The 15,306-nt window shown below is 40.0% G+C and overlaps 1 protein-coding gene across 3 annotated transcripts in view; it reads left to right on the top strand.

Annotated features, from left to right (window-relative positions):
• Positions 1-14,354, top strand: part of RTN1 (reticulon 1) — a 250,094-nt gene extending 235,740 nt beyond the window's left edge. For all 3 annotated transcript variants that reach the window (XM_056545300.1, XM_056545301.1, XM_056545302.1), the window contains 6 exons: positions 7,658-7,865; positions 9,183-9,321; positions 10,329-10,398; positions 11,570-11,616; positions 11,692-11,750; positions 13,351-14,354. In XM_056545300.1, coding sequence (XP_056401275.1) covers positions 7,658-7,865; positions 9,183-9,321; positions 10,329-10,398; positions 11,570-11,616; positions 11,692-11,750; positions 13,351-13,390 — 563 coding nt within the window. In that variant the 3' untranslated portion in view covers positions 13,391-14,354. The remainder of the gene's footprint in view (positions 1-7,657; positions 7,866-9,182; positions 9,322-10,328; positions 10,399-11,569; positions 11,617-11,691; positions 11,751-13,350) is intronic.
• The last annotated feature ends 952 nt before the right edge of the window (positions 14,355-15,306 follow it).

The following is a 15,306-nucleotide window of genomic DNA, read 5'->3' as shown; positions in this document are numbered from 1 at the left end:
TTCCCATAGACTTTCGTTGAGGGGGCGGGCGTGACGTCACGAGGGGGCGGCCTCGAACACGGAAGCCCGCACACAGCGTTCGGAGTAATAAACTTCCGGACGCTGCGAGCGGAGCTCCGGAAGGCAGGGCAGTGGAGAACCCCTTTAACCTCCCATTCTTTAGTCGGCAATATACTTTCTAGAGAAATATTTTTTATAAGCTTAAAAGCATAAGGAAACCATTGAGTCTTTAGTAAGAAAGCTGTCTGTTTCAAAGGAAATTAGACCAGAATTACCATGGTAATGTTTGTTTTATTCTGTACCATGGTAATCCACCGCTTTCTCAGTAAAGGTGGAAGCAATAGACAAATCTTTTCGGCTGGAATCACACATGCAGTTTTCGTGGCAGTTTGTGGTGCAGACTTTTATTCCGTTTTTGTTAACCAAAGCCAAAGGTGGATTCAGTAGAAATAGGAGACTTACATTCCTCCCTCCTGCGGAATTCACTTCTGAATTTGGCTCAAAAACTGCATCAAAAACTTTGTGTGATTCCAGCTATCAACTATTGCTAACAGTGGGTGTACATGAATATGTGAGGCTGATAAGGCAGCTTTAGGGCTCGGACATACTTCCATATTACTGATAAATTATACACAGTTACAACATGGTAACTTGTGCACATTTCCTTGTAAGCATTATATATATGAAACAGAAGAAATAATGTTTCTGGTGTATACGTGCAAAAAATAAAAAAACTACTTTTTTTATTCACCAAACTGGTTAACAGGAAGGATGTCAGCCATGTGTCTGCTATGGGTGTGTAGAAAAAGAAGTGATTACATGGGGTTCCTAAGTGTAATGTACCACTTTTTTAAATTTTGGGGATTTTTCTGGTAGCTCTTTTGATTTTATTGTGTAAACATTTTTCTATCATGTTTATCTGGAGGTTATTTTTTACTGTAAGCAATATGGAAAATTATTTACAAATGTATCATGTCACAATGGCCAGCTTGCTGCTTGTTCACAAGAGATCTCTCTTTTTGAAAGCTGAAACATTTTAAAGGATTGAATTATCAATTATTATTTTTTTTACTTATTGATGACTTTTAGGAAAACATGAGAAGACAGAAACAGCTATTTAAAAGGGGTATTCCAGCCACAGCTATTTATCACCTATTAGCTGGATAGCTAGTAAATGCTAGACTGGCAGGGGCTTGACCCTTGAGATCCACAACCAATCGCCAGAATGGAGGAGACCACTGTGGCTTGGAGGAATGTGAATGGAACCGCAGTCAAGCACGCTCTTTGCCACTCCATTTAAAATTTATGGCACTGAAGGAAACAGCTGAGCACAGTGTAACATTAAGACTTCTCCCAGCCTCAATGCTTGTTTTTGACTAGGAATGAATGGGAGATCAGGGTCACCCTTTCTGGTGATTGGTGGGTGTCCCAGCAGTGCATAAGGGATAAATATTGTTTTGGGGTCTTTTTTTTTTTTTTTTGCTTAGTTTTTTTTTTCTTAAGGCTGGTGCCTACTTTTGAACACCATATTACCATTTCTGTAAAAAAGTAACTCAAGTAACTACATTTAGTTTGGATCTCAAGTCACAACTTCTAGTATAATCAAGGAATGCATTTCCTATTCTGCAGACTTCAGAGCCACAATCACCCAGAATTCTCTACTTCTTCAGTGCCTGCACAGATCCTCCTTTGGTGATTTACATTACGTGAAATATAGTCTTTATACTAGGCCCTATAGAGGTATTTTTACAACGTTTCCAATTGTTTCTAACAACAAACAGAACTATTATATAGGTTGTATTTTCTGAGAAGTGCAAAACAAGTAATGCAATGTGTTTACAAATGTACTCAACATTCTGTACAAATTATATCTATATAATGTAAAACAATCAAATGTTGTTTTTTTTTTTTTTTAGATTAACAAACTGGGAGTATTGTTTTTAAAACAAAACAAAATTGAAAGTCAACCATGTAGGATTTGTTCACATCACAACTGCATTGTATTTTTTTTTTCTGCTCTATTCACTGAAGCAGAGCAATGCTAAAATGGTGCTAGTGGAACAGAGCCTGACAGACCTGTCATCACTGTGTCATACTCCTGGCATCATCAATGTGTGTGGAGGCTATGATGCCAGGAGTATAGCATGTGAGCGTTAAGGTTGCTGATTGACACCAGCAGTCATGTGACATCTGCTTCAAAAGGCCAGGGGGGGCTGACTAGGGGGGGCTGACTGAAGCTTAAATAGGGAATTGGCCAAGGACCAGAGATATGTTGTTTTAATGCATTTTGGCCGTTTAATAACTTTATTTAAAAAAAAAAACTTTAGTCTTGGTGCTAAGAGCACCAGACTTCTATTCCAACGGTGGTTCACAGTATAAAATAAATGCATCATAATCAATAATTTTGAACCTGGAAGTTACCAATATCAAGTTAATTCTACCAACTTTGTATCATTTTATTTGGACACATGATCCAATTACATATTTAATATGATTAATAAATATACCTAGTACACAATTGCGGACAATTCAAAGTTGTCAATATCAATGTCTTTCATAGTGTTGAGCGGCATAGGCCATATTAGAATTCGCGAATATTCGCGAATATATGGACGAATATTCGTCATATATTCGCGAATATTCGCATATTCGTTATATTCCCGTTTTATTTTCGCATATGCGAACATTCGCGCATGCGAAAACTATCATATGTGCATATTAGCATATACAAAATTAACATACGCGAAAATTCGCATATATGAAAATTTGCATGTGCTAATTTTCGCATATGCTAATTTTCGCATATGCGAATTTTCGCGCGCCAGTCTCACACAGTAGTATTAGAGCCTTCTTTACACCACACAAGCTGGAAGCAGAGAGGGATGATCACTGTGATGTGTACTGTGAAAAAAAAAAAAAAAAAAAAGAATATTCGTAATTACGAATATATAGCGCTATATTCGCGAAATTCGCGAATTCGCGAATATGCGATATTCGCGAATAATATTCGAATTGCGAATATTCGTGAGCAACACTAGTCTTTCATCTGGTCAAACAAGCAGCCAAGATTATTCTTTAGCATTTTATACCTTTTTAGAGATGGAGGAGGGCTGTGGTGTGAATGTATCTCCACTAACTACTTGGCATCTATTACAGACCAATGTCCATCTTGGTGGATCAGAGATTTATTATTTAAATAGTGGCTCTCAATGGAAATTATCTTATGTAAATGATTTAATTCATGGACATACCTTTGGACTGGTCTCTATAAGAACCAATGGCAGAAAGTTACTCCTGTAACAGTTAATGGCATAAATGTGTGGGCCATTTCACATAATTTCACCCCAAACTGAGGGACATGCTTTCCCTCTGTTGACCCCACTTGTTAGAGATGCTGAAAGGAAAGAGGAACGGTGCTCTATATATTTGGCTAACAGCTTATAAAATTTAAACAAAGATATTTGACTATTCTTTTAAATGGTCATCAGCAATGGCTCTGTTATATTTAAATATGAAACCAATTCTGGTTCTGGAGAGATCATTAACCTCTCATGTCCCAGTGGTGTCGAGATCACAGATAGTCAAACAATGGAAAAGCGTTATTTTACCATCAATGGAAGAAATCTGTAATATAATTGAGTTTAACTATAATATAGAGCGGTTAATAACAGAAAGAATTGGCAATGATCTCAAACATCATTTAATATGGCAAAAATGGAATAGGTTCAACTTTTGTAAATTGTGCAAGTCAATCTGTAAAAAATGTAGAGGGTCAATCACTCCTAAATAAGTATATAATTTGTATGTATGCATTTTCCAAACAGTTGAACTATAATTTACAGGTTATGGCAAAGTGATGAAGACGTACAAGAATATATCAGTGGACCACCCATAAATAAGAATTTGGACATTGTATCGGGTTTTGATGTTACTCTGCTTTACAGCATTAAAGCGCTCCAAAGGGAAAAAGCTAGAATTTATAGCTGTCACCTTATAGAAACTGAGCTGTAGTAATGCCATTTTTGGGGGCCACAGTCAGAACTTGAGCTGCAATGCAAAATCTGAAACAGGCCACCCACCTACCAGATGCCATTTTTTTTTTAGCACTGCTGTCTTCCTATGTTGTAGAGGAGTCTTTAAAGGGGTAGGGGATAAGATGTTAGATCGCCGCGGTCCCGCTGCTGGGGACCCCGGGGATCACCGATGCGGCACCCTGCAATCATTACTGCATAGAGCGAGTTCGCTCTGTGCGTAATGACGAGCGATACAGGGGCCGGAGCAGCGTGACGTCATGGCTCCGCCCTTCATGACATCACGGCCCGTCCCCTTAATGCAAGTCGACTACTGCCACGCCCCCTCCCATAGACTTATATTGACGGGGGCGGGCCGTGACGTCACGAGGGGTGGAGCCGTGACATAACGATGCTCCGGCCCCTGTATTGCCCGTCATTACGTGCAGAGCGATCTCGCTCTGCGCAGTAATGATAGCGGGGTGCTGCAGCAGCGATCCCAGGGGTCCCCAGCAGCGGGACCCTGGCAATCTGACATCTTATCCCCTATCCTTTGGATAGGGGATAAGATTTCTAGGGGTGGAGTACCCCTTTAAGTTCTCTCAAACACCAGGGCCTGCATGGGAGTACTTACTACCTATTCAATTTATGGTCATTTTCTGTTTGGCTTTTTTTTTTAATAACTTTCCATGCTAATTCATAAAGAGGAAAACAAAACTAAGAAAACATTCATAAGTTTTCAGCCATTTGTACATTTTCCAACGGGGGTTGTCTCACCGATTGTAATATATGTATTATATAGTGCTTGCTGAGACAACAATATTATACAATCCTTTCAATGTTTCCTATTGCCATGTTCACAAGTTATTCCCCTACCTGTAGCCTATGTGCCTGCCTTGTTATGAATGTTGTTTTACTTGATTATGTCCCACAGCATGCCTGAGAAGTCTGGGTAATGCACGCTCAGTTGGTTTTCCTGTTCCCCATCCTGCTCTGTCAATTTGCCTGACACAAGCACTGAGCACTAAAGAGAAACCTTTCTCCCTGCTCTCATAAGATGTCACTTCACCCTCCAGCTCTGTCAGTCACGCTCTCCCTTTGTCCGACAGTCCGGCAGCCTGATAATGTATAGTGTGCTACACAGACAAGTCTCAACATTTCAAAATATTTTGAGATGTATGAGGTCTAGTCATACATTTTAAAATATTTTAGCTAAATCCCTGTACGGAAGGTTGCGGGGGGTCCCAGCATTCAAACCCCCCCCGCGATCAGACACTGCAGACAGGGGATAAGTTGTCTAAGGCTGCAGTACTCCTTTAAGATAATATGGGCTGTAAGGATTTTCAGATCACTATATAAAGTCGCTAAATACAAGGTGTATGATCTCTGCATGAATATTACAGTATGTAAAAGTAGGAAAATCGTCTGTGGTACAAAACGCCTACATATAAGAAATACATTTTCTCCCTACAGGAAAACAGATTTGCCTTTGAAAAATTGCCTTTTAAACATAAGACTTGTATGTGCCTGAATAGATTTTCATCTTCAACTCAATAAAAACCATTTACTGGCAATATGCAGATTTGTGGTCAACCATAGCAGCTACTCAGACATTGTCCTTGTTTCTTTTTGTTATTAATGCATTCAGTCAATTACCAAAGAGCTAGAAAGAAAATATGCAAATGTATCCATATTAACCTATATAGCATGCACCTTTATTTCTTCATTGATCACTGCTCTTTATTAATAATACGTAATATTTTTTCCAAATGGAATATACTTCAATTTGGCTTCTAACATTACAACTGGCCATGTCTAAGAGGACACTTATTGTTAGTGCTCCCTGTCTAATCCTTCCTATGAAGTGGAGAGAGCCAAATGCGATCACAAGATTAAAAGTTATCCCCTATGAACAGGATAGGGCATAACTAACTGATTGGTGTGGGTCTGACCAATAGGGCCTCCAAGATTGAGAAAACAAATATTAGTTTTCTCCCTAGTGAATGGAACTGTAGCACACATGCTTGGCCTGTACTGAGACCATATACATGTACACAGAGCAGCTGTTGGAACACTCCCATTCAATAACCCCTACTGACTCGGCATCATACCATATGGGCACAGTTGTTCTCCGCTGCTAACGCTGTGGGGCTTCCTGTCTTTCTTCGTTCACAGCACAGGTCTGCCTGGTCCACTGCACTGTGCGGTCCCTAGTCTGCCTGGTCCACTGCACTCTGCGGTCCCCAAGTCTACCTGGTCCCTGGGTCTGCCTGTTGTCCCCGGATCTTCTTCACAGTGCTGTGTGGCATTGTCTCCTTCTGCTTCTGCTCTGTGTGCAGTGCTCCCTTCACCTTTATGTGCAAAAGCAGGAGAGAGCACCAAATAGCGCTGTGAAGAAGACCTGGATTTGCAACAGGGCCCCATATGCCAATTATAATATTGGTCTGATCAACGTACCATAAACAGGTATGTGACCAAGCTCATTACCCCCTTTATTTTTTGTTTATAATGCTTAACTGGTAAAGATCGGTGCGGCTGTTAAAAGAAAATATGTGGCAAAAACAACTTATCCCTTATCCGCAGGAAAGGGGAGAAGTGTCTCATCACGGCGGGTCCGAATGCTGGACCCCCCCCCCCCCCCCCCCGCAATCTCCTGCACTGAGTGGCTCGCCCATGCAGGAGGTGTGTCGGCCGCAACAGGCCAACACGCCCCCTCCATGTATCTCTATGGAAAAGGCATGCTATGGTGGTGGTACTCAGACAAGGTTCTGGAGAATCTTGGCAGCTTAAATAAGTTTCCGTGGCATAGTAATCAGCACTTGCCTTTTGTATATCAATATTAAACATGCATTAAGCTGACATAGAATGAAAAGAACCTAAGAAGATTTTAGATATGTTCCATATAGTAGGTGAGACAGAAAGAAAGAATAAATGTTAGGTCTAGGTTCAAAAACTCTTGTAAACATACCACTGCTGCCAAATTTTTACCTATTTTATTTGTGCGCCTAATTCCCAGTGGTAAAATTCCATCGGAGAATTGATTTAAGGTAGCTGGCATTGTTCATGATTTTTCCATTCATGTTGTGCACATTTGTTTGTTAAGGCCTGGTTACTTAATGATATCATAGGATGACTAACTATACGTTAAATATGAATGCAGGGATTTCAAGTTAATTCACCCATGATGCAATGCGTTTCACAGAAAGACTGCTTCATCAGGCATGCCTGATGAAGCAGTCTTCCTGTGAAACGCGTTGCATCATGGGTGAATTAACTTGAGATCCCTGCATTTGTGTGTCCAGCACCTTTGAATCCAATCGACATGTTGTAGGTTACCTATTTGCTTATATCTATTTGGACGTGGAGCGGCTGCAGGCACCTTATTTCAGTACCTCTCTCCATTGTTACACTTGGCGGAGTGTAACTCTGTGTGGTAAGCACCACTTCCACTACCCTAACTCCGTTTAACAATGGTTTCACACTACAGAGCGCTGTCTGTTTCTTTATTTAAGTCTATATGTGAAATATGTCTATATATATGAGTATTAGAGCAGGATGCATAAATACTGATCTACTGCTACATGTCTGCTAAATTGTAATCCGGGTGTTTTGTATCATTAATCAGATTTTTTGCTTTTCTTTTACAGCTATAGATTTATTATACTGGCGAGATGTGAAGCAGACTGCGATTGTCTTTGGAAGTGTCCTTTTGATGCTTTTCTCACTGACCCAATTCAGTGTGGTCAGTGTAATTGCCTACCTAGCCCTTGCTGCCCTCTCAGCCACCATCAGCTTCAGAATCTACAAATCAGTTTTACAAGCTGTACAGAAAACTGATGAAGGACATCCATTCAAGTAAGTGTTTTTTTTTTACCAACCTGCCAAGCCAAAAGATATTTCCAATTGTGAATGCACACAGAAGTGAACAAGACTATGTACAAGAATGTTTTCTATTATTGAATAAATATGCCGTTGCACCCCATCAAGAACGGCCATCAAATTCTCTCTTTTTTGGGGGGAGTTTAACGACTATCATTTTGACGGGGGCGTAAAGGGCAACAGCGGGTCCCTATGAACCCCATTATAGTCAAAGGGGCCCGTCGTGCGCCACTGTTTTTCAGCTGGAGTAGAGGGAGAAAAAGACAGTGCTAGCTGTATTTTTTCTCCCACTATTCTCCCTGGGTCTTCAAAATGATAAGCTGTAATTGGGACACTCAATGGTCTGCTGTAATCTATGGTAGAACCTGGCCAGACTCCTCTAGGGACTTTTCTCAGTTTTGAAATATAACGTGCCCAAATCTTCTATTCCTAAACATGAATTGTCAGCGAAAAGTTGGGCTCCCACTATAAACATCCAGCCAAGATCAGCAGGCTTGGACAACTTTTGGGGGCCTTAAGAGAAGCTTTCAGAGACAGTATCTACTTTAATAGATGAAGGGAAGTCCTCCTGTCCCGCGTGGATATAGGTATGATAGTGTTAATAAATACCAAAAGGGACCAAAGTTTAGCTTTAAAAAAAGGCTCCCACACCAAGTGTGTGCCTGGTGGGGAGTCAGAGGAACTATGACAAGAATATCACCATACGGTAAATGAAATCTTTCCATTTGTCTATTATACATGGGTTGTGTGAGATGGGAGTCTCTTTCATTTTCAGCTCCCATGTTGTCTATTCAATGTATCTGGTATTGCAGCTTTACTCCATTCACATGACTAAAGTAAAGCTGCAATACCTGGCACAGACAGACATTATTGTCACTGAAAAATTACAATAATGCCCACATTCTATTTTTGATACACCGATATTGGGCTTCATTTACTAAGAGTGGAATGGAGTTTTCTTTGTGGGTTTTTGTTTCCAACAGGTATTTTGTTCATGGTATTTAACATTGCATCTTGTAATTGGCCATTTTCCCAAAAATGTTCTCTTTTTACTCATGCTCTGAGCTGTCGGGTTTTCCAGAGCTTGAATCAACCAAATTTTATGTGGAACCATTAGTAAATGTGTAGGTTTCGTTCAAAAATGAAGTAAATGTGGCCCAATGTGTGTATCTATTAATATGGCCACAACTGTGCGTGTATTTTTGTGTTGATACTTTACGCTAACGCCTATATTTAACATCTTGAAGAGTTATGGTTTCTATGCTAATAAAGACAGTATTTGGTATTTTGCAGAAACTATTTGGATATTGAGATTTCCCTTTCCCAAGAACAGATCCAGAAGTACACAGACTGCCTTCAAGCGTACACAAACAGCATAGTCAGAGAGCTCAGGAGACTCTTCCTAGTACAGGACCTTGTGGATTCATTGAAGGTAGGAGTAATATAACTTATCTATCATTTTCTGTTCTAGTTATCAAGACTGGATTAATGGTGAATATATAACCTATGCATTGATGGCATAACCCAGGGCATGACAATGGTTGTCCTCAGTGGTTAGAAGATGAAGTTGACTAAGTGTTATAAAATATAGGGAAACTTCTCTAAGCTGAACACCCACATTTTCCCAAAAATGTTGTCTTTTATGAGAGTGGTCCTTTCAACGGAAAAAAGAATGCTGGTTAAAATGTCTAGAGAAATTGTCACAAATAATAATCTAATTCCTAGTCTACAGCATGGCTACCCTCTTATTCCTGGTCTCCGTCATGGCTTACCATCTTATTCCTAGTCCAAAGCATGTTTTCCCGTCTTGTTCTTACTCCCCAGCATGGCTCCCTATCTCATTCCTGATCCCCTGCAAGGCTTCCTACCTTATTCCTTGTCCCCAGCATGGCTCCATGTCTCATTCCTTGTCCCTAGCATGGCTTCCTATTTGTCTTTGTCCCCAGCTATCAAGCAGAGCTACTACAAGAGCTGCTAGGCATGACTGCTGAGACCCCCCGCGATCTCCTGCATGACACTCCAACTTTCTTCGTGCACAAGAAGAGCTGGAGCTCTGTGCAGTGGATCATGGGGGGCTGCAGTGGTTGAATAGGGATAAGAATTAAAATAAGGAATTTGGAACAACCAGGACTCTTCCTAGAGCTGGCCATCCCAAAAATCTCTCATCTCTTAGCAACAGATCATATGAAGAATTGGGCCCATCCCAGCCTTTTGTTGCCCTAGGAGAACAGGAGACCCATCTGCAATGCCTTAGATGTCATCCATATCTTCACAGACAGTATTATGTGAGCGACAATGTATTACCCATCCTCCAATCAAGAAGAGTAGGATAGGGATCATACTAGAAGGAAAACTCATACTGAATATATAAAAGTCTGAGTCCCAGAGTGTGTACCATGGATTCAGTCTGATAATGTCTTTGTTTTTTTTCCCTTCCAGTTTGCTGTACTAATGTGGCTGCTGACATATGTCGGAGCTCTGTTTAATGGACTTACACTCCTCATCATGGGTAAGTTAAATGATTGCAATAACACTTCATAGTATTTTATTTTTCTAAAATCTCTCTCGGAAGTCAATGCATCTATGCATATTGATAGCACGAAATATCATGTAAGAACATTTTGGATTTTTTCTATTTTATTCTCCTTTCTATGGAAAACATTGACGTCCTTGTTACATTCAGTGTTATCGTTCAGATGGAGAATACCTCTAGTCAGTCAAGTTTCCATATTTATGTACACAGGATTGTTCAGAACGAAACACTTTTCTACCCAGTATAAAAAGTAAAAAGATAGATAAGCCCAGAAACCAGATGGATCCCAAATAAATGGAATCAATTTCAATGTATTAAAACGGGTCCATCAAAGAACCACCAGAAACTGTGCTTGATCCAGATACCATCAGACCCTAAGGTCATGGTCACACGTCAGAATTTCTGTGTCAAATTCCGCATTGGAATTCGGCACAGAGATTCCGGAGCAGCAGAGTCCCGATGAATTCAACAGAATTTTGCTGAGCTGTGCACACGGTGGAATTTCCATTCCAGATGTTTCCAGCACAGAAATTCTGTTTTCCGTGTCAGCAGAAATTAACCTGTTCATTCTTTCAGCGGACACCACACAGAATGCATATCTGTCTATGAAACGGCCCATTCCTGTGCGGGCCTAGCGACGGCATGTTATGCCGGTGCCCGCAGTTTGAGGAATGTCCACACTGAGATTTTCCATGCAGACATTCCGACATGTGAACATGGCATAATACAAGTATCTTAGAAAGTTGCATGCTGTTTTGGCACCTTTGGAACAAGCAGTTTAGTTGCTGTGTCTAGTATTGCAACACATTTCTTTTAAAGAAGTATTCCCACTTTAGATATTTATTGTTTGTTTACTGAATAGAACCACCCATATAACCCCCTCTCTATTTATTCTCTGCCTGGATGCAGTGACTGGCGACTGTTTTACCAGTCAGCAGGATATCTATTTTTGAGATATGTGTTGGTCCCAAAGGCAGCACCTACATCAAAATCTATATTGGTAGCCCAACAAATAAAAACAGGCCATTAAACCACCATGTTTACAAAATCATTAAAAAGTGATTTAGGACTGGAACACTGGTGGTTAAGAGGTTAATATTGTTTCCATGTTTAGTCATTATACTGATGTTTTCTTTTTATTGTTTAGCCGTGGTGTCAATGTTCTCTCTGCCTGCCGTATATGACAAGTACCAGGTAAGAATTGTTATGAGTTGACAGCATCAGGTTGCATCTATAACTAAATATTAACAAGAAATTTTCCGCTTTTAGGCACAAATTGACCAGTATTTGGGGCTGGTAAGGACAAATATGAACACAATTGTGGCAAAGTAAGTAGATTTACTATTCCTATTTTCTTTTAAGCAAAGGGACAATATTTTGGCATAAGTTTATCCATTATAGTCAATGAGCACATTGGTGTGTGTATATATATATATATATATATATATATATATATATGTGGAGAGTTTCCACGCATATACACTAATGTGCACCAAAATGAATTAAGACTAAGTCTGCCTTTTAACAGTAACTATTATAGTTTACAGGTTGCATTCTGCAACCATTCATATACTTCATACAGATTGTTTATACTATACAGATTGAATTATACTTAAAAGAGGGACTCCCCTAGAAAACATTTTTTTTAAATCAACTGGTGCCAGAAAGTTAAACAGATTTGTAAATTACTTCTATTTAAAAATCTTAATCCTTTCATTACTTATCAGCTGCTGTATGCTCCACAGGAAGTTCATTTCTTTTTGGATTTCCTTTCTGTCTGACCACAGTGCTCTCTGCTGACATCTCTGTCCATGTCAGGAACTGTCCAGAGCAGGAGAGGTTTGCTATGGGGATTTGCTCCTACTCTGGACTGCTCCAGACATAAACAGAGGTGTCAGCAGAGAGCACTGTGGTCAGCCAGAAAGGAAATTCAAAAAGAAAAGAACTTCCTGTGGAGCATACAGCATCTGATAAGCACTGGAAGGATTAAGATTTTTAAATAGAAGTAATTTACAAATCTGTTGAACTTTCTGGCACCAGTTGGTTAAAAAAAATTTTTTTCCAGCGGAGTACCCCTTTAATACAGATTGACCATACATGGTACAGCTATGTCTCCCAAACACCACATACACATAAGAATAAAGTATTCATGTACTTCAAATAGGGAGAGGAGAAAACCGCTGTGGCTGCTTATCTCCCCAAAAACAAAGGGATCATGCATGTTGGGACACTGTTGTCTCCCCTGGCATCTACTATTTTCCCCAAATATGACTTAAAATGTTATCATATGTAAGGTGTTCGAACACTATGAATAAGGAACGAAAGTCTCCCCCCTTTACTTTCCCCCAGATACTTCCTGGTGTAGCTAGTGAGATTACAGAGATAGCAGTCACTTTTTGGCTCTATGGCTTTAGGTGGTTCAAAGGCTCCTCTTCTGAATACAAAGTCACCAGTATCACGAGTGGCACATGGTAGGAAGGGAACCCTGTTACAAATTTTGCATTGGGGTTTCAATGCCTCTGGATGCCAAATTAAAGTGTGGCAATTATGCTAAATGAATATATGGGGGCACCTCTCCCCAAAGTGAGTTCTCCTCACTGCCACTCATCAGCACTGAGCAAGAACATGCAAAATGCTAAAGGACCTAATTGTATTTTTTTTTTTTACTTGAGTCATGTGACTTTTCTAGTTCAGTGGTCTCCAGTCTGTGGCTCTCCAACTTTTGTGAAAACACATCTCCTACCATGCTGGAAAGCCACAGGTTGGGTACTTCTGCTCTAGGTGCTGCTTTCTAGCCAAGAAGGCTCCCTTAGGTGGTGGTAAAGGATTAAAGCATGCCAGTGGTAGCATTGGTAAGACTTGTCTATTGTGTATATATGATTTAACAAATTAAAAATGTATTTTTACTATTTTTTTTTTTTTTTTCAGAATTCAAGCTAAAATTCCTGGTGCAAAGCAGAAGGAATAAATATTATATCTTATCCAGTCAATTCTTGGTAAATTGTGGAGTCTAACGTGGAAGCAGCTGTGTTCTACACTTTACTTACAGATTTATTGCACCATTCTCTTTCCAACACTCTGTGTGTATCAAAACATCCAAAAAAACAGATCTAGGAGCAGCCCTGACCCTGCTTCTATGCTATTAGAATACTTGCAATCAGCCGTGTCAAGCACTAAAGTATAGTGAAGAGATACAAAAAGTGTACTAGATGTGTTTATTTTTTGTGTTGCTTAAAAGTGCATGATGTTGGAAGCCTAAGTAAAATATTTTTTTCATTTCTTATTTATTATAATTTTTTTAGTGTTTTTTCTGCTATTCTCGGCAGCGCTTCTATAACTTAATGTGACGTGCGGCTAGGGCTTCATGCTTAGGGCATTGATGCAATAGAACAGACTTGCTTCATTGTCTCTGGGCTCGCTGGTTGGAGTTATTTCAATTATATAAATATATATATATACGTAGAACTGTAGACTAATGTTTCGTGTTTTCCAGCACAAGTGAAATCAGTGTGCGGTACTTCTCTCCGTTTTTTTGTATGAATTCAACTTGCAGTACTCCTGTTGTAAGGGATTGGGATAACAGATTTACATGTACGGTAGACAGGTCCAGCTTGTTCGGTTTATTACAATTTGTAATCCATTCTCTGTAGTTTCTAGCGGACTCATGGACTCTGAATATTTGCACTTATTATGTACTTGACACTGAATGCATAAATAAAATGTCACTAAATGTATAAGGTTCTTTTTTTGTTGAGCTTGTAAAACTTTGCCAAAACACATCATACCAGTCCGAACAGATGAAATAACCTAGTGATGGTGACAACAATTATTAATGGCGCAGAAAACATATTCACTGTATATTCACTGTAATGTGCTGGTTTCCTAACCAAAATAATTCATTACAAATGGGAATAAAATTTGATTCTTGCCAAGGTTTTGTGTTTTACATTTGCCATCTCACTGTGTAAATGGATTCTGATGTGTTATGTTTCATTGGGCTGCCAGCACAAATCTTAGTACTATCTATCTATTTCATATCTATCAGATTTATATATCTAGATTTCTTTTTTAAAGGAGTACTCTAGTGCAGAGTATTCCTGCTCCGTCCTGCCCGGGCTGCAAAATAAATGAAAATGAACCATCACCCACCTCCCTGGGTTCCCGCGGAGCGCCACTACAGCTGATCTGTCCTCCGGTCAATCTCCTTCATACTTCTGGGTGTAACGAAGCGTCATATGGCGCTCAGCCTATCGCTGGCCGCCGCGATCTTCTGCCTCGGCCGGCGATAGGCTGAGCGCCATGTGACGCTTCGTTACTCCCGGAAGTATGAAGGAGATGGACCGGAGGACCGATCAGCTGTAGTGGCACTCCGTGGGAACCCAGGGAGGTGAGTGATGGTTCATTTTCATTTATTTTGCAGCCCGGGCAGGATGGAGCAGGAATACTCTGCACTAAAGTACTCCTTTAAGACCAGTTTGGTATTACACATCAATGGGCGCTGAGCATACAAGAAGAGAAACATCTTATACCATGGGGGGAAAAAGGTAAATTAAATGCCAGAATGAGCCATATTTTTTGACAAAATACATAAATGTAAGGCCACACAGGACAGAATTCTGCCTTTCTTCCATACACAGATCCACAGCGTATATGCCACATTGACTGGAAAAGACTCTGCGGGATCACAGGACTGATCTTATGAAGTGGCTATTGCTATAATTGTATTAGTATTTGCTATTAGTGCACGGAATAGAGAAAGAATTGTGTGTTATCTAACAGTGTCCCCATTCTTATTGACTTTTCAAGCCATGGTCCCGCTTTTTTTTTAATTGGGGGGGGGGGGGGGGGCATTCTTTCCCCCCATAACAACCATATAACAAATGA

The sequence above is a fragment of the Hyla sarda genome, chromosome 11 (assembly GCF_029499605.1).
Source record: "Hyla sarda isolate aHylSar1 chromosome 11, aHylSar1.hap1, whole genome shotgun sequence".
In the NCBI taxonomy this organism is placed as follows: domain Eukaryota; kingdom Metazoa; phylum Chordata; class Amphibia; order Anura; family Hylidae; genus Hyla; species Hyla sarda.
Note: the sequence above shows the minus strand (reverse complement) of the source record. Positions and strands in the feature narration are given on the sequence as shown.